The sequence below is a fragment of the Rhyacophila brunnea genome, unplaced genomic scaffold (genome assembly GCF_057557595.1).
Source record: "Rhyacophila brunnea isolate RB1 unplaced genomic scaffold, BYU_Rbru_1.0 scaffold_18, whole genome shotgun sequence".
NCBI lineage: Eukaryota > Metazoa > Arthropoda > Insecta > Trichoptera > Rhyacophilidae > Rhyacophila > Rhyacophila brunnea.
In genome coordinates, this window is record NW_028232837.1 from 31,171,179 (window position 1) to 31,191,294 (window position 20,116).

At 33.7% G+C, this 20,116-nt stretch overlaps 1 protein-coding gene across 2 annotated transcripts; it reads left to right on the forward strand.

Moving 5' to 3' along the window:
* Positions 1–1,578: 1,578 nt before the first annotated feature.
* On the forward strand, positions 1,579–19,585 carry LOC147073431 (pfs47 receptor-like). Of its 2 annotated transcripts, none has more exons than XM_085945543.1 (4): positions 1,579–1,715; positions 15,241–15,443; positions 17,276–17,419; positions 19,421–19,585. In XM_085945543.1, the coding sequence occupies exons 1-4, from the start codon at positions 1,709–1,711 to the stop codon at positions 19,505–19,507; spliced, it is 441 nt and encodes a 146-aa protein (XP_085801669.1). In that variant the 5' UTR covers positions 1,579–1,708; the 3' UTR covers positions 19,508–19,585. The 2 variants fall into 2 exon arrangements, with proteins under 2 accessions (XP_085801669.1, XP_085801668.1); XM_085945542.1 differs by lacking the exon at positions 1,579–1,715 and adding an exon at positions 11,386–12,837.
* Positions 19,586–20,116: the final 531 nt, after the last annotated feature.

Here is a 20,116-nt window from a genome sequence, read left to right on the forward strand (position 1 = left end):
GTTATTAATCTATGGTTATGTTAATCATTAAAATTTAATCTAATACAATAAAAATATTTATTATTTTATATTTATTTGAAAAAAAACATTGACTAAAACAATAAACGTGTAGGTAATAACTTGAAACCATTTTTATTCAAAATCGATGCTTATAATAATATAGTGGACTCATTTTTCATAATTATTTTTACATTTTAGTTTTAATTGCAGTTTCCGCAGAAAAATGAACAAGAATCAGTGACTTCCCTAGACAAAGTCCTAGGCGGCACCAAAATGCAGGCCCATTTTTTTACAGTATTTTTTATCGTCCTTTCATGACTTCAATACCTAAGAAATATGTTGTATGGATAGTACATTAATAACAAAATATTCACCACTAAAACATACAAAATTATTTTTCCCCAAAAGTGGGGATTTTTTGACGTTGGAAATACAGTAGCTTCATACGTCATGTCAATATTTTTAGCCTGAGATCGCAAAGGTTTACGCATTATTAAGCCGATAATCGATGAAGGCGCGATGCTTTGATGTAGACTAAAATCATGGACCAGGAGCATGTGGGACACTCTGTAAGAAGGGGGTGCATCTTTAGTTTTGACGGCCAACGCAACTTCCGTGTGCTGTTAAGACGATACATCAGTGAAACGGCAAATAATTTTCAACTATAGGCGCGACGGAATATTGGACTCGCTGGCATTAGGAGAGAGAACGTCGAGCTGGGAACACGTCAATTCGTTTCGTGATGGCAACGGGGGTATTAATTCTTAATTCGTGTAAAGATGACTAAAAACGTTACCCATTTACTTGAAAAAGAAAACATGTCAATGAATATATTATTATTGTTACTAATAGAACAATAAACAGAACATTAAATGGACGCATGTTGGATTTATATGACAAATTATATTTCGGTCGGCATGCGTCATTTGCACCCGCGACCCGCAATCCACGTTCTTTTTAGACCGTGCCTCAACCGAGGTATAGCCTTAATAAATCGGACTGTAATTATTCGTCGATCTGCACGTGTCATTCCTGGTTACCAAGGACGTCGAAGAGCAACGGAAGTAAACTAGACGTCGCGGAACACGACAAAAAAATTACAGTCATATTAAACCTTTTATGTTAATAATTAATACACTTTGTTTCCAACTAGTGAGCTAATTTTTTTAATGGAAAGATATTTTCGTTATTACTCAGTTTATGTACCTATTTCCATATAATATACTAAATGATTCTCTCCGATTTGCCACCCCCCAGCGATGTTCAATCTGCCCACCCTCACGGGACGTCACTGGTAAGAATAATATATTGTGTATTATTTATACAGCTGGAAGAACAATTTTAATAAATACATGAGTAGGTATAACATTCTACAGTGGCACCATAGGCGATTCGCGCGTGTATTGAATTGCTTGCGACAATGCCTGATTCAATGCTAGCAAACAATACCACTACAACTGCAAGCCGCATTTGCCGTACCCATAGTGCCACTGTAAAATGATGTACCTATACCTACGTATATAATATATTATAAGAAAGTTTTTTTTTGTTCGAATCAAAAAAGGTGACTTGTAGTGTGTGGCATTGTGATAAACAGTTTTCCGATAACAGTGATAAGATAAGGAGATATGAAGTGATATATTTTAAGCTCTATACGTAGCTACCAACATAACTAATAGTAGATTGTTCTCCAACAGGCAACAGCAACATGAGCAGTAAGTTGAAAATGCTATTTTCATTTATTTATATAATATTTTATAAAAATAATAAATAAGTATATACACTTAATAATTATAATTCCTGTTTTTTTCGTAAGAACATCATTATTAAATTATTAATAGCATCTTCAATAATAATCATGTCAAAGGAATCAATCAAACTAAATCAAGTTTTAATATTAGATATCGACCATGTTTAGGAAAAAGGGCGTAACCCTCACAGAACAAATTTTACAGGAGGGGCAAAAAACGTTTTTTGAATGATTTTAGTTTAATATTTTTTTTAAATAGCCACAGACATTGGGTGCATGATGATTGATGATTTGGTGTAATATATTTTCGATCTAATAATAATTAAAGAAGTCATTACAGAAATATGATTAAAATTGAGGTTAAATGCTTTTTTCCTTAAATTAAAACTTAATTAATAAATTAAAACCTGAATTTAGATAATAATTCGACATTTGCGGCTTACTTCCTTTTTATAGAACGTGCATTTAGTTGTATACATTGTATTTTATGTGTATTAATTCTAATAAGCACATTTCGAAAAATCGAGGGTTACGTCCTTTTTCCTAAACACTTTCGATATTATGTATGCCATTGATTATTTTATATCCCTAAATCTTCAATACCGTTGCCGAAGAAAATTTACAAACATTACCCAAATAAGACATTTTTATACTGTTATTTCTCGGTGGAAAGACATTGTAATGAAGAAAGTTATATTATTATTTTTCATTCTAAGTAATATTTTCACAAATTTTATTATCAGTTTATGACCAGTTTCAATTGGATTATGAATATATTAATAAACTATTTTTTTATTCATCGAATTCACAATATTTAAAAATGTAACATTCTTTTTTTTAAAACATTTATGCAACGCAACATTTGAATAACGCAATTTAGAGAGAATTTTAAAAACATTATTAAATTTTTATCGCATTTGTGATTAAATACGTTTAGCATAGGTACACGTGGGCGCGAATCCTACATGCTGTCTATTTTTTCATATTTTTTCTCTTTAGTCGTAACCCATATATTACTCGGAGGTGTATTCAAATTATGTTTGTTGAATGAAAATATTAATGTTTAAAAAAAATGAAATAGGTACTTAACCATTTCGGATTCCATTGCTAAATGATTTTCACACAAAAAAAAATCTAGTACACAAGTGAAGCGCCTAGTTTCAAAAGCCCCTAAAACAATTTTTGAAATTTTTTGAGTTAGATATGTATTTAGATTGATGTTTTTGTTACTTATATTATGGCCAAAGATTGAACTTTATAAAACGCCAAAAACCGTTAATACGTATGATCAAAAATTAGGGTAAATTTCAAAACCCGCTAAAATGGGTGGGTGTGCTTTTCAAATACTCCTAAAATGCAAAGCGAAAATATTATTTAGAATGTAACGAATTAAAAAATAAATACATTAAGTTCACAGATTTAATAGATATGATTTTCTCATTTTTCTCAAAACCACCTAAAATCGTTTTTCTCATTTTTCTCAGAACAACCTAAAACCGTTTTAGGGACTTTTGAAACTAGGCGCTTCAAGTCCTTGTTTAGAGATTGTTGATAAAATAGATTACATAATGTAACAGCCTTCTTTATTATATTCAGAACCAAAAATCTAGATTAGTTATTTCAATAATTGTATTTTAAAAAAAATGGGAAGTTCAAAAAATACTCGGACTCGTATTGGCGTAATCGTGTACCCTTTTTCCAAGCAATTATTACAGAGAATTGATACACATTGATCACTCTATGTTATCAATACTTTAAGAATGGTACCACTATACGCGTATTTTAACTATTAAACATCCATTAGTCACCAGATTTTTTCTGATGATAAAAATTTGTCAAAACAATAGCGCAATTTAGAAAGCGCTTCAGTGAGAGAATTTTAAAAATCGCTAGTTAATTTTGTCACGATTAGATAGGACACACATAGCAGTAGCGTAGGGTGGAGGTAGGCTGTTAAGATCCACCATAAATAACGCACATTAAACTTTGTTATTCATACGTGGGTTAGTTTTTAAAAATTAATTAAGCCCTGTCAAAACCTAACCATAATAGTTTTAGTATATTTTGGGTGATACGACAAAATTGTGCACACTTTTTCATTCATACATATTTGTTTTCGTTGGATTAAGAATACATATTACACATATTATTATTGATTCATTTTTTTAAATTCATTATGCCCTAACCAAACTATAGATAAAAATAATATTTTATCTATAAAATATCCAATGTTATGATGTGTGATTTAATCGCATACTTTTAGATATTTTATAGATAGAGGAATATTTTTTGACTCTTATCTATTATGGCTTGGTTTCGTACTGTTTAATTGAATTACAAAAACTAACCATCACCATCTGTAAATTGTAATCTTATTTCAATAAAAATAAATACATATTATGATCGATAAATTAATTTGATGTGCACTATTTATGGGAGATCTTAACAACCTACCTCCACCCTTCGCCACTGACACATAGCTTAGTGTCGTCTGTTTTTTAAAAAGATTGTTTCTAGTGGTTATAATATTATATTTCTCATAAGTTTTTTTTTCCAAATTATGTATGTTTAATATTATCACATTTTTATCGATCAATGATAAAAATATATTATGACACGATTATATCATCGATTTCAAAGTTGTTATCATTATGAAATGCACACAACACAAATATTACATTTACTGGATAGTTAATTATTGATATCATATCGTAGCTTGAGTGATAAATTTGATAAAAAAAATTCGGGTACCGTTGGAATTTATCTATCATTAGATTATATCCTCACATATCAAAATATGAAATTAATACACATGTGAATGTATGAGAATATCATGACAATGAGTCAATACTTATATAATATATAAAAATATTAGATCTCTGTGCCATCACTGTCAACATTCTTGAATTATTAAGTTTATTTTATTTTATTTATTTTAATGAAAACAAACAGTTGCATTGATTATAAATATGTATAAAAAAATTTGGAGAGAAGATATTGCAACCTGCGAATTTTCCATAAGTATATAAATTATAATACAGTAAAGTCTAACAAGATAGAAAGTAAGAAGAACATAAAATAGAAAGAAATCACATAAGAAAAATAAAAAAAAGAATATTGAATAATTATGTACGAAAAGATGTATTATAGTTATATTAATATAAGCTGACAACAGTAGCGAAGGGTGGAGGTAGGCTATTAAGATCCGCCATAAATGGTGCACATTAAACTTCGTGAGTCATACGTATTTGTTTTGATTGAATTAAAACTACAATTTACAGATGGTGTTGGTTAGTTTTCAAAAATCAATTAAGCCCTGCCTAAACCAAATCATAATAGTTGTGCTATACTTTGGGCGATAAGACAACATTGTGGACACTTTTCATCCATACTTATTTGTTTTCGTTGGATTAAAAATACATATTACTCATATCATCATCATCATCAGCCGGGGTCAATCCACTGCTGGATGAAGACCTCCCCAAGCTTCCTCCAACTCTCTCGGTACTGTGTCGTTTGCTGCCACGTATTTCCGTCGAACTTTACCAGTTCGTCAATCCAGCGACTTTTAGGGCGACCCTGTGGCCGTTTCGTGCCCTCGTGCCCCTTAGGTACCACTGGATGACGGCATTTGTCCTGCGGCCGCCCTTTCGACGAGCAATGTGCCCCGCCCATCTCCATTTCAGCTGTTTGGCAACGTCTGTTACATCGCGTACTCCTGTCTATTACTGGTATATTGGTTCATTTTTCTAAATTCATTAAGCCATGCTATAATAGAAAACAAATATTATTCTATCTATAAAATATCAATATAAAGTTATGTATGGTTTAATTGCATAATTTTAGATATTTTTTATGTATACGAGTATTTTCTGACAATTATATGGTATGGCTTGGTTTCGCAGGGTTTAATTGAATGTTAAGAACTAACCAACACCGTCTGTAAAGTGTAGTATTATTTAAATGAAAAGAAGTACGTATGATTGACAAAGTTTAGTGTACACTATTTATGACTGATCTCAGCTTATAACAGCCTACCTCCACCCTTCGCCACCGGCTGACAATGATAATATAAGCAAAGTAATATTTTGTAACAATATGTATAGCTAAATAACACGTTGATTTGAATACCAATATAGATTGATAGGTATATATTTCGATAAAGCCGGTTTATTTTACGTGAGTTTCGTACAGAATGACAGTTGCATGAGACAGCCACCACGCGGGCCCGATTGCGCCATCATTAACTCTATGCAGTGCAATTCGTCTCCTTTGGTGCAGAGAGAGTGTGTGTGTATGTGTGTGCTGTACTGCGTTACAGACAGACTGACTGACAACTAAATAAAGACAAATATATAATGTAATACGTAACTTAACTTATATTAAATAAGCTGAGTATGATTGATTATTGCAGAATGCAACGTTTCTTCTAGCTAACATTTGAAAGCAGTGACTATTTTCCATGAAGCAGAGATGAGGTCACCTCTTTAGAACATACCGGCATTTCAATTTTTTTTAATCATAAGGGAGTCTCCAAACTAGTCAGCCCTTCAGACCTCCATGTATCTAAAACCACTGATGTTTAAGAATAGATTTCGTAGAAATTCTCTAATCCTCACTGGATGATATAGATATATGCTCCTAACCATGGCTCCCACATTCTGAAGCGAGCGCCCCAGGCCAGAATCTTTTGTGACCCCCCTACCTATTGCTCAGGTTAAAGGCAGTGTGACACTCAACAGTAGTGTTTTCCTCATAGTGTTCGAGGTAAAATTAAGTGAATTCTGTGTATTTTTAATACATCTTTCTACTTGTATTATGGAGTTGTCGACACACACATATCAATATAAAAACAATCAAAATTTTCATTGCACAACCTAATATTTAAAAAACATCAATAACCCTTGATATATTAATATTTTGTAGTTGTGATCCTTATCGTCACAACTACAAAATAAAAGAGAAATGAAGTCTCTCTAGATGGGATGGAATAAAGTATAAAGTTAAAGAGCTGAGCATGAGACATAAGCAAAGGCCATGGGTTACTTGCATCCTTTTCAAGCTGAACAATAATTACTTCCGTAACCTCGCAACTGACAACTGTAAAAATTAAATTAGAATACAAAAAGGAATTGCACGGCTGAAGGCACGTGCAATCTATGATTAAAGATGTACTTATTAAAGTCCTGGATGCCACACGGTCTTGATACCGTGAAAGATTATAATTATATAGCAGTGAGGAAGAAAGGGGGAATAATAAATGAAAGAGCAATTTATGTACTTGACCGAAACTATATTATAGCAAAAACAAGAATATTACATTAAAAGGTTGTTAAGGAAATACTATAATAACGGCAAGCAGCTAAGTTTTAAAAGAAACATTGGAAGATAAGTGAATCAAATAATAATAGTTTTAAAATACCAAACTTGGAACGACACAGAGGCCTCAAGCACTGCGGCTGCAATCGTGCTGCTTTAAGTGACGTCCATTATAAATGTTGGGTAAACCAAAGCAGAGCACGACTATACTGGATGACAGACAGAATCAAAAAGCCTCGTTGCTGCGTTCGCACCTTGCGACCTCCGTTGCGGCCGGAAATTCCAACAGCGACATCTGTTATTAATCGCGTTGCTCCATCGACGTTACCATAGATCATCGTCGGGGTTGCCAACGGTATAAATGTTGGTTATGTTCATTTTGAACATAACACCCTGAAGAAAAATAGCGCCGCAGTCGACTTTTTCTTACTATTGCAGCAAATTTGGAATGTTCATTGAACTCATTTATCTTGTTGAACCGCCACGCCGGGCCCCTAGGCTAGAGCCCTGTCAGTCCCCCCTTGTGGGGGCCATGCTCCTAACTACTAAAAATGAAATGAGTCGGCATTTTAAGTCTGCATAAGGGCGTCACTTTGCCTAGGACGTCACTAAATATAATAATTATTACTCATATCAGTATAGACACTTGCTATCTTGTTATTATAAACAAGCATTATTTATTTAATTCTGAATCATAAATAATCTTGGAAATGCTTACATAGTGTAAGTATGTAAATACCTACTAGGAGCGGAATGCAGAAACATTTGTCATAACTAAAATTTCCTTAGCAGAAAACACTATGCAGAAACAATTTCCTTAGTTAAGATCATTTCTATTGAAAATAATACCATATTTACAAAATTCTCTTTCCTATAGTTTAGGTAAATTATTTTATAATTGTTAAACGATGACAAAAATATGACAACTGCATTTTATAAATGCAATAACTATAAATACATATTAACACAATGCTTACGGGCCTTTTTAATTAATTTTGTAATTAACGTGTTGTCACCGTGAAACACGGCGTATTTATTTATTTAAAAATTTAAATAAGTAATTAAAAGTAAAAATACCAAGCATATCAAATTTAATAAAAAAATATTTAACAAATTATTATTACATAACATGAATGATTAATTCAAAATTGTAAGAAAAACTAATTTCATCCAGGTCCACCTTACCCAACTCAGGGTTATCATCCGCTGCCCCCAAGTGATTCTAATTCGTCAGAAAATCCACCAAACCCTCCTTTTCATCACTACCCTGGAATACCGCCTTCAATCAACGTAAACGACATTGTTTTAAAGAATCTTATGAGCCCTATGACAATATCGGGGTCATATTATCCTCGAAGTTGTCATTCAATCAACACATGTGATCCAGATGACAACGATAATCGTTATGCAAATATAAAAAATAGCGCATTTGATCCCGTAGCTCTGAGTTATCACGGGCGTCGTCAATTAACTTCTTGTATTGATACTCGACGTAGATTTCCTCCGCCAGGGTTCATTTATATACATCCTCATTTTCCTCGTCCTACGGAATGCTTTCCATCTTCATCGGAGACTACTCGTGTTGTTGAATCTGGTGATTAAGACTTGTTAGAGGCTGAAGAAGAAGAGATATATATAGCGAATACGAGTAAGTCTGATTAATATTGGCTTATTGATCATCCGGGATATTACTACTTCTAAAACTAACCATTAATAATGTGTGGTTTTAATTCGCTATACTAACGCTTTATACGGCTCTAATGAAATGCTTGGTCTATTTACTTTTAATTATTTATTCAATACAATTATTCATTTTTATGTACTAAAGTAGGAAACTAAAATCACAAAAGTCAAACTAGAAATCGTATTCTGCACTGTCTAATCCTAATGTATGCTATTCATAAATTAATAGTGGCGTTATAAGGTAGGTATATATTGTATACCATATATTATGAAATGTGGCTATTGGTTGAGGAAAAATTATATAATACCTATTATAGTGTTACATTGTTCGTCATTTCACATATTATCGCATTTTAAGTTAAAATTAAAACTGTACCTAACTATCATTATGAATAAAATTGCCTACGATGGCCGCGCGGCTTAAGCGTCGGCCTATAGCTTGTGGGTACCAGGTTCGAATCTTGGGTTTGGCAAGTACACGTATTGTTTTTCAATGTGTGTAGTGTCAGAGTATGGAGCTAATAGGTTGAGCAAGTGGCTAACATCCATTTCTAGTAAAAACAAAAACCTCCACTCTGTAGAGTCCACTCAAGTCTGCATAAGGTCGGAACTTTACCGAGTCACTAAATATAATATTGCTCATATCGGTGTAGACACTTACTATCTTGTTATTATAAACAAGCATTATTTATTTAATTCTGAATCATAAATAATCTTGGAAATGCTTACATAGTGTAAGTATGTAAATACCTACTACTCTCCAACACGAAGATTTAGGCAAAAACCGGAAGGCGCTGTCATCGACTAAATGGGAGGAGCTTGTTAGTTTATAATGGAATTGTTATTAAAAAGGGGAGGAGCTTGTTAGTTCACAGATTTAACACGTAGCCAAGAAGATGTTGTTAGACTATAGGTGTAGCAATCCCAGACAATATTGTCAATCCAGCAATTAGGTACTAATAATTGTATTTTCATTCCCAAGTGAAATTTTGTTTAAATATTTTTACTTTCTGGAACTGACATCTTCATAATATACAGTGGCGGCTCGATGACTTTCTAGGTAGTAGGGTTTAGCCATTAATTATTAAATATATATACCTACCTACTTTCTAATATTATACATTCGGTACCAATCTACTTATAATGATATGATTTTATTAATGACGAAATGAGTAATTTTTCAGAATAAATAATATGATTATCTAGTCGTTACTTGATCACATCTTAAAAGCGTGCTTAAAAATAATAATTTACTTAATAATAATAATTACTATAGACTTAACATTGTCAGTTTTGGACAACGACATACAGCGAGCGTTTTTTCTCACCTAGGGGTCTTTGATTCGCTCCCCAGTATGCGTATACTAACGCCAATACATTCACATCATTTATATAACGAGGTTTGTACCGCGGCACGGGATGAGTCTGAGTGACCCCGGTTAGCGGAAAATAGACGCCATAGCTTTCTTAATTTGTACATAGGTGTCACCGTGAAACACGGCGTATTTATTTCAATTAATTATTATAATACAGTGTAATCATCATTGTGTGATTATATAATTTACAATCATTGGTTTATTTATTTCCATAATAACAATAAATATCTCTATAACATTGCGACGGGTTTAGATGGATAAAATAAATTAAAATCATGTAATTAAGTAGGTATATTATTACAATGATAAAAATATCATACGTGTATTTTTTACATGCTAACGATGTGGGGATGATCCCTACGAACCCTTAAGGTAGAGCCGCAACAATTTTATGTAATCTCACGTTTAGTACCTAGCACACTCTAAAGTATTTAGTGCGTAGATGTCCAGTCTTTTAACTCACCTGGGCCACATTGAGTGAAATAAGTAATAAAATTTCATTACATACCTTTTTATTATAGAATAAAAAAAGGGAAATATAAAACTAGTTGGATGTTTGACCTTGTTTTTGTGATACAAATTCATCAATATCTGGTTCGATGGAAATGGCAGCAATCCACAATGAATTCTCAATATGCGCGTCAGAAATTTGTGTTATAATTTTACTATTCATGTAGATACTTCATCCTTGAAAATAGTTGCTCATAAATGTACGTGCTGCTAAAAACTGATGACATGATACTTTTCTTTGTTTTTTCGTCGTCCATTTTGCAGACTACATTACTATCTGCTCTACAAACCAACCCAGGCCCCCACAAGGGGGGGGGGCTGACAGGGGTCTAGCCTGGGGGCCCGGGCTCTGGGGGGCCCCCGCGTGGTGCGACTACCTTATAAGTGAGATAAACACACATCACAAGTTTGCTCTAATGGTAAAAAGTCGCCTGCGATATATTGCTTGCGAAGAATACATATTAACATTTTAAAATATGTGATTGTGTGATGCAAATTTTGATTATTGTGTGTCGATATTCGAAAACTTCATAACTCAAGTGGATTTATTGAAAAATACAAAAAATCGCTAAAAACACACTGAATACCTTTAATTTTACCTGGAACACCATTTGGAAAGCGTTTCTGTAGAGCGTCACGCTGCTTTTAACCCTAGCGATAGGTAGGGGGGCCCGACAAAGATCCTGGCTTGGGGCCCCGCTTCAGGATGTGCCAACATGAACCAACCACTGCAGTGGCGCACCCAGGGGAGGGGCAAGGGGCCCTGGCACCCCCCAAACATGAAAATTATGAGAATGATTTTAAGCATTGTAATTGACAGCCAATAAACTATACCTACAAATAAAAAAATAGACGGCAAAAAAATCTCGGTGTCTACCCGAATTCCGGAGTGGTACCGTGTAGGTTATGGCTGGGGAAGGCTGACAGGGCTCTAGCCTGGGGGCCCGGCGTGTCGGGTTGACCAGATAAGTGAGATAAACACACATCATAAATTACCTTTAATAGTAAAAAAAGTCATAGCCATGAACATTTTAGATTATATAATTGTGCAATATATTTTCTGATTATTATGTGTCGATACTTGACAGCTCCATTATTAAAGTAGATGTATTAAAAATCGCCAATTATTCACTGTATAAGTACCTACCCTTAATTTGAACTAAAACTAAAACACAATTTAAAAAACGTTAATGTAGTATTTCACACTGCTTTTAATCTTAGCGGCAGGTAGGGGGCCCGCCAAATATCATAGCCTGAGGCCCCGTTTCAGGATATGGGGGCCATGGTGTAGGTACACCGAGTGCAATAAACAAAAGACCAATAAACGAGAAATTAGAGAATTAAATTGGGCCCCCCCCCAATATTAAATCCTGGCTGCGCCACTAAACCACTGTAATCAAATTTAATGATGTTATCTTTTGTTAAAAGTAATCTCGAGATGCTAGCCTGCTTAGTCTCAGGGATTGCAAACCCTCGTCGATACATACATTATACATACAACCCTAAAAATACAAATAGTAATAACACTGTCTGCAGGTATTTTCCGGTGAAAAATAATACTTAATTGAAAATCAACAATAAAATTTTAATAAATAATTAAAAGTAAGAATACCAAGCATATCAAATTTAATATTAAATATTTAACCAATTATTATTAACATGAATGATTAATTCAAAATTGTAAGAAAAAATAATTTCATCCAGGTCCACCTTACCCAACTCAGGGTTATCATCCGCTGCCCCCAACTGATTCTAATTCTTCTGAAAATCCACCAAACCCTCCTTTTCATCACTACCCTGGAATACCGCCATCACTCGACGTAAACGATATTATTTTAAATAATCTTATGAGCCCTATGACAATATCTGGTCCGGCTCACGACCAGTCGGGGTCGTATTATCCTCGAAGTGGACATCCAAACAACACATGTGGTCCAGATGACAACGATAATCGTTATCCAAATATAAAAGACAGCGCATTTGATCCTGTAGCTCTGAGTTATCACGGGTGTTGTGAATTAACTTCTTGTATTGACACTCGAGGTAGACCTCCTCCGCCAGGATTCATTTATAAACATCCTTATATTCCTCGTCCTACGGAATGCTTTCCATCTTCATTGGAGACGTCTCCTGTTGTTGAATCTGGTGATGAAGACTCATTAGAGGCTGAAGAAGAAGAAATATATATAGCGAATACGAGTAAGTCTGATTAATATTGGCTTATTGATCATCCGGGATATTACTACTTCTAAAACTAACCATTAATAATGTGTGGTTTTAATTCGCAATACTAACGCTTTATACGGCTCTAATGAAATGCTTGGTATATTTACTTTTAATTATTTATTCAATACAATTAATTATTATCTCATTTTTATGTATTAAAGTCACAAAAGTCAAACTAGAAATCATATTCTGCACTCTCTAATCCTAACACACACTTCACTAATTATTCACAAATTAATAGTGTCATTACTCGTTACATTATGTTATGAAATGTGGCTATTGGTGGAGGAATAATTATATATTACCTATATAGTGTTTCATTGTTCGTCATTTCACATATTATCGCATTTTAAGTTTATATTAAAACTGTATCTAACTATTAATATGAATAAAATGGTATCTAATAATTTAAAAATTCTTATTCGCACATATAAATAAGTCTTAAGAGCGAATTCTGTGCTACTTAAAAATCTAGGGTCAGAACATAAAATATGAAATCCAATATATTATTTTACAAAGAAATTTTAAAGAATTTTGAATTTAAAAAAAATCTGTGTGTGTACCTACTTATGTACGCGCGTTAGAGGTTATACTTCTTTGGCGTAACAAAACAAAAACAAAACTTGTAATAACCTAGATTCTTCGACCAGCTCTTAATAATTACGAGTATCTTGTTAAATTACACACTCAATAAAAAGGGCCGCTTTTTGTAGCGCCGTTGGTTTATTTATATACACTTTAACTTTTATATTACTAAATTATATAATTATTCCTCGTTGTTTTTATTTTTAAAATTACAACTGTCACTCTGATGTTTAATCGTTTGTTTACGTAAGGAATTGCAAATGGCCGACAATACGGAACAATTCGACTTGCGTTTGTATACAGACTGATTCGCAGCTAACTTCATACTGTCGCGCACTTTCGTAACGGTGTGCGCGCGCAGCTCTCAATTTAACTTTCTACCAAACGCCCCAAAAGAAGTATAACTTCAAAAACTTATGAAATATGCGTTCATTGAATGCTTTCATCTTCTCATCTTTTATCATTGAAATGTAAGTTAATTATAAAAACTTTAAATCCTTTTTGTTTATATCAATATTCATCGTCGGTATTGTGCCCTTACTGATAGTAACAGATACGATACCTACCGTCCTTAGGAATAATCTTAATCTTGTTGAAAGAAATAATAGTCAATCAAGTATTGTAAGAACCGTAACCAATAAATAAATTTAGATTGATTTTGTGTTGCGGAATCATCAATGAAAATTCATTTTCAACCTCCAAAAAAAGAATCGATCTCCAAAAATCTGCTAGTGTGTCAGTATAATTAGAGTTGGGTTTTGGGAATTTCCCGACGGGAATTCTCGAGAAATTTTCGAGATTTTCCATCCCGAATCTCGAGAATTGAAATTGAGACTGATCGGGGCATTTAACACAATTATTAAGCCAACGTCGACTCAAAATGAGCGCAATTTTTGCAGCATCAGGGAATTTTGTGTCTCAAAGCGTACGCGATTGTCAGACGCAGCGATTGACAATCTGTGTTTTTTGAAATTCTATTTTAATAAGTAATGTTTTGAATTATTTTTGTTTTCCTACATCTATTTTTTTTTACATTAAAAAAAATCATATTTTTTTTTAATTTGCCTGTCTTACACTGATTTTACGATTTTTACAGGGTTTTTTAAAATCTCCCGATATCTCGAGAATTCTTTTCTGGAAATCCCGAATCTCGAGAATTCAAAATTTCCTCCCGAATCTCGAGAATTCAAAATTTCATCCCGAATCTCGAGATTGAGATTTTCTCGGGAAATATCCAACTCTTAGTACAATACTGTTCACAATATAATATGAAAATGATTGTGTCTTCATTCTTGAAGCAGGCGCGCGCACAAAATGGGGACTTTAGACATGTCGTATGGCAATATTAAAATACTTTAATAATATCACCATGGTAGAGGTGAATTTAATATTTAAGACGGTCTATTGATATGACGGTCTATTGTTATTAACCAACATAATATTATTTGTTATCCGATAGATTTTGCTTTATATAGCTACCCATTGGCCGATATAAATAGTCAGTATTATCAGTTATTTTAATTAAATTTTATTGTAAGTATATTATAATCTTTTAGTTTAAACCATTATTTTTGAGAACAATAAGCTACACAAAACCGTCTTATAAATTTGTACTGAGTTCCACCTAACTATGCGATATTCCATCTGCCTAAATAAGTATTAACATGACGTGTCTCTTCCTCCTGTGTGCACCTCTATCTTGAAACCTAAATATGCGGCCCATTGATATGAATATGCCACCTAGACGGAGTATGAACCAATAAATATCATAAAATCATTGTCTACTTCTAGGCCAGCACCATTTTGTAGGAGCCACCTCCTCGAACTGCAATGTTCCTGGAGCATTCCAAGTCGGTCAAGATCAAGATGGAAGCCCCATCTATGCCGGTCGCGCATACCATCAAGGAGACAATATTCCAGCCAAGGTTATTCCTTGTAAGCAGGTGGCCTACGTCTCTTATAACGGTGAAGAAATTATTAAGGACCAATTCGAGGTGAACTATTCAAATAATCATAATATTCATTTAATAATATATGTCGGCGCTTTTTAGTGAACTATGATTGGGGTGGAATATAGTAATAGTTCACAATTGCCGTTAATATTTTTGTGTGAAAATCTATGGCACTATCTAGTAATACCGAAACATAATTTTAAAATATGACTTTTATTTATTAGAAGTATTCTATGGATGATAAATTATTTGGGAATTATTGTCAAACAAAACAGATATTTTAAACAGATTTATTCCATTGTTGTTTTTATTGTTACCCATTATTGTTACCCACTAAAGCCTGCATCTGCGATTCTAGCCGTTGAATAGTGAAATATGTAGCTCTTGGATTACATTCCTACACCCAGCGCCATCTTTAGATACAAAGCCTGAGCATATCTTTTTGCACAAGCATATTTTTCAAGTATGTGGTCCCACTGTTCAGCTGTCAAAATCAGATCCCAGATTGTTTGACATATTGATTTGCAAACCACATAATTATAAGCCTTTTCTCGTTTTAAATTGAATTATAAAAAAACGTATATCAAATATATTACCTAGCAATGCTATTTATAAATAAAACACAACATTTACACTCATTTACAAGTCATTTACAAGATAAAAAGAACTTTTTATAGGTAAACCACGTTTTTAAATTTTCTGTTGAATCCAATGACATTAATATGGACGAATCATCTGGAAAAGAAAATGACACTCACTTTATTGTCGGGTCTGCCGAATGGCATAATCTGTTCTAACGCCATTACAATAAAGGTGATATTGCTATAAATTCCTGATGCTTTTTGTTCGGTCTGCCGAATGGTTCGGTTCGAACGGGTTCGCTCAAATGAACATTGACATTAGAAACACTGCTCTAACGCCATTACAATAAAGGTCATATTGCTATAAATTCCCGATGCGTGATATCGCATAATGGAAATTGCGTGACGTCTACCTATACATGCGAATGCGCGAATTTACTTGCTAGCTACTGTATTGAGTGTGTCGTCCATTAATAATGAATGTCATTGGTTGAATCATATAAACTTGACAATTCTATGTATTAAGAAAAACTTTTTATTGTAAGTACTTGATATAAATACTGAATAAATATTATAGAATACTGAAATGACATTTTGACATTTCATATTGATTTCCATAGTAACGCACGCATATATTAATAATTTCTTAGCAACCAACAATAATAACTTTCCATACAAAACAGAATTAACTGAAAATGAATGCAATTCAGCTAAAAAATGGCTAAAAGTATTAAAAGAATGCATTGTCGTCGTGTTCTGATATAGGTATTCTAAAAGTTTCAAATGTCTAGCTAGTCGGGAAGTTAGTTAAAAATCTTCAATCGTCCAAATCTTGGACAAACAAGAAAAAAATGTACTGGACAAACAAGAATACGAGCTAATAAAAACGTGGTAATATACATTCCTGTTATTCATCAGCTGTGAAAGTCAGACTATTCCTTCATACAAAAACTTGTGGTAATATCGATTTCCAAAAAATGTCTTATGTAGCATTAAGCTTTGCCTTACGTTTGTGGAATGTGTGTTAATGTTAGTGTATCATCTATCATGTAACTTATATATCAAAATCAAACCATTCCCTATGTCAAGACAGCTGGAAATATCGATTTGTAATAACATTTTATAATTCGTATTTTTATTAGCAATGTATGTTTTCTGAAAATAGAATGGCTTATAATGAATGAAACTGAAATAAAGTACGTCATACATTTGAAAAATTAATTTTCACATAGAGTAGGCTGTGCTACACCACAAGAATGCTTCAAGATCTTTATGGTATATTTTACTTCACAGGTCTTGTGCGTTCCCATTTATTCCTGGCAATGGGCTAGCGGAGGCAGCATTCCTAATGGAGCCGTCGAATTTGGCCAGACTGCCGATGGTGAAATTCTATATCTAGGACGTGTCAACTATATGGGTGCCGTCACTCCAGGAAAGGTAACCATTCTTTCTTCTTAACTTGTTGACCGCGGAGCATTTAATCACTTTTTAATTACAGCATTTAAATAACATGCTAATTATATCGAATGGACAATTAATTACTGTACAACAGGTGTTCCGTCGCGTGGAAAAGATTAAGAACCCTATTTTAGATCACATACGCTGCTGTCTAAGGCCTAGGGTGTGAAATTCGGTTACATGTGAGTTGTACGTAAAATATTTCTCCGTGAGCTTTCTTATCGGAAAGAAATGACCGTAAACTCTACGGTCTCCAATTTTAGTAGATTCAATATGAACATTAATTCAATTTGCATAGTTCATTTTAAAAAAAATCATGAATTCAATGAAATGAAAACTTAACCTAACCTAACAAATAATCCAGTGAGTATATCGGTTTTTCAAAAAAAAAGTTTGCTTGGCTTCCTGTACAATGTAAACCGACAAGAACCGTGTTTTATTTAGACATGAATTTTATGTCAGTACTATACGACCCAAAGAGGTACATATATTTCCGATACAACATTTCACGGTGAAGTGTGATAAGGCGAACTGCATACGTACACGTTTCTGGACACGGTACAATTCAGGGTCAAGGACGATTCGGCGCCGGGACAACTGGGCGCCACGCAGTCGAATGAAATTCGAAAATAAATAAACGTTCATGAATTATAGGTACTTTTAAAATATATATTTAATATTATTATTTAATACTTGGTGATAATTTAAATATGCAAAAGTAAATAATAATTTAATAAATAATTGTGCGTATATTTAAATTCCAATGAGAAGAGTTCTTTTATTTTTATATAAATCCTCAGGCATGATAATTCTCAATCCATAATAAAGTGCGAAACACATCCAAAATCATCTCGCGTGACACTAGTGGCACGAGCGCCTTAGGTTCACAACCACTGTACTAGGCTATGAAATGGACCGTCCGTACCCAGTATTGCTGAATCAGGCGTATCTGCGTAATAATATTATAAGTAGTGTCATCAAACAAAAAATCCTAGCGCGAGAAAAGTTCCAAATTCCAAATCAACAATCTAACAACAAAAACATCCAATCCCCTGAAGAATGTTTAGAACCCCTGATAAACCTAAGTAAATATTTAGCAAAGGGACGCGTCGCTGGGCGACCGTCATTCAGTCAGGGCAGATACCTGAGCACCGTTTCTAGGAAATGATAACTCGCCGGGAGACGGCAAAAATTAACCGTAATATTTCGGAGAGTTTTTTCAAGTAACTTCCCCTTACCCTGCAAGGGAAAGGGATCCCCTGTAAAATATAGTTTTTGGTGGCAGTACTGGCAGTTGAAAAAAGATCTTTGGGATGTGACGCTGTACCGCATCGCGTGCCGTTACCGGCCTTTCAAAAGTAACTTGCCGCATTTATTCATATACAAAGTTAAAAATATAAGTGCCCATTTAATAAATCAGATATCTTGCCTTGTGACGCCTATTACGCAAGATCGTAATAAACATTGTAATACATAACAGGTGCTCGTAAAATTTAATCAAAAGTGACTACCACAAGGTATCTAATTAAAAATGTGCCCAAATAAATCAATTCGTCCCAGTGCCGGCGCCGAATAAATTAATAGTGCCGCGACAATGGACCCGCAATAATAACATGTCTAATCTAAAGATCTTCGATGTAACTTCTATTTTAAAATTATCAAGGTTTATCCTAATGTAATACAATCCATGTTTGTATAATTTAGTGTAATTAAATTTCTCCGCGCGGAGGAACTGTCAAATTAAAAATTTTCGTGTTATAACTGATCCTGTCTCCCATGATGTCACACATTTCCCCGACAACCTGAAGTGATGCTGGATCAAGGATATCTACCAAGATACATGTGAGTTCTTCTTCCCGGTATTAGTAGATAGGTTCTTGTGTGGTCGCGCGTTTGCAAAACAGACGCCTTCTGTGGGCTTTGCGATAAACAAATTGTAATAATATGTATAATGTGTGCTATTTTTTCTATTAATTTCAGGTCCAAAGAAGTCACGGCTGCTGTTACTTCCCATTCGACGGAAAAGAGCTCAGCGAGCAGAGTTATGAAGTTCTTGTTTCGACATAAATTCACTGACATTGTTACGTATATAAACCACAACATAATATACTAACATTAAAATAAAGTTTACATAACAATCCAGTACCATTTTTTTTCAATTGACATATACAAATAGTCATAGACATCATCGTTAGCATCAGGGCTGACGTTGATTCCTTCAAAAACTTTCCGCATGTCCCATCCAAAATTGCAAAACGGCACGATCCCTTTAGGTTCTTTCAAGCTTAAAATCTTCATTTGTGTGCCACAACCATGACCTCGGCTCAGCCTAGGCAGCGTGGCGCGAAACACTCATCACAAAGTTTCTATAATAGAAAGAAAATTCGCCTGCGGCGCTATTTTACATTAATAATATTAACATTTAAAAATATATTTTTGTACGATACAATTTAGTGTGATATGATGATTGATGTAATTAATTAGCGATAATTCGCGTGTAGAAATTTATTTCATAATTATTTTGTATGTATTTCTTGGTTAATAAAAATAAATGGCTAACAGTGGCGAAGACGCCATTCTAGGCGATTATTTAAAGACTACCTTATTAAGACAAATATTTTTTAATTGCATATTGACATATTTATAATTTGATTATTTTGTATTCTATAAAAATAA

Coding starts and splice junctions, on each gene's coding strand:
- LOC147073431 (XM_085945542.1), top strand. CDS start 12,486: ATGAGCCCTATGACAATATCTGGTCCGGCTCACGACCAGTCGGGGTCG. Junction 12,838..15,240: donor AATATATATAGCGAATACGA/GTAAGTCTGATT, acceptor GTCTACTTCTAG/GCCAGCACCATTTTGTAGGA. Junction 17,420..19,420: donor GTGCCGTCACTCCAGGAAAG/GTAACCATTCTT, acceptor TATTAATTTCAG/GTCCAAAGAAGTCACGGCTG.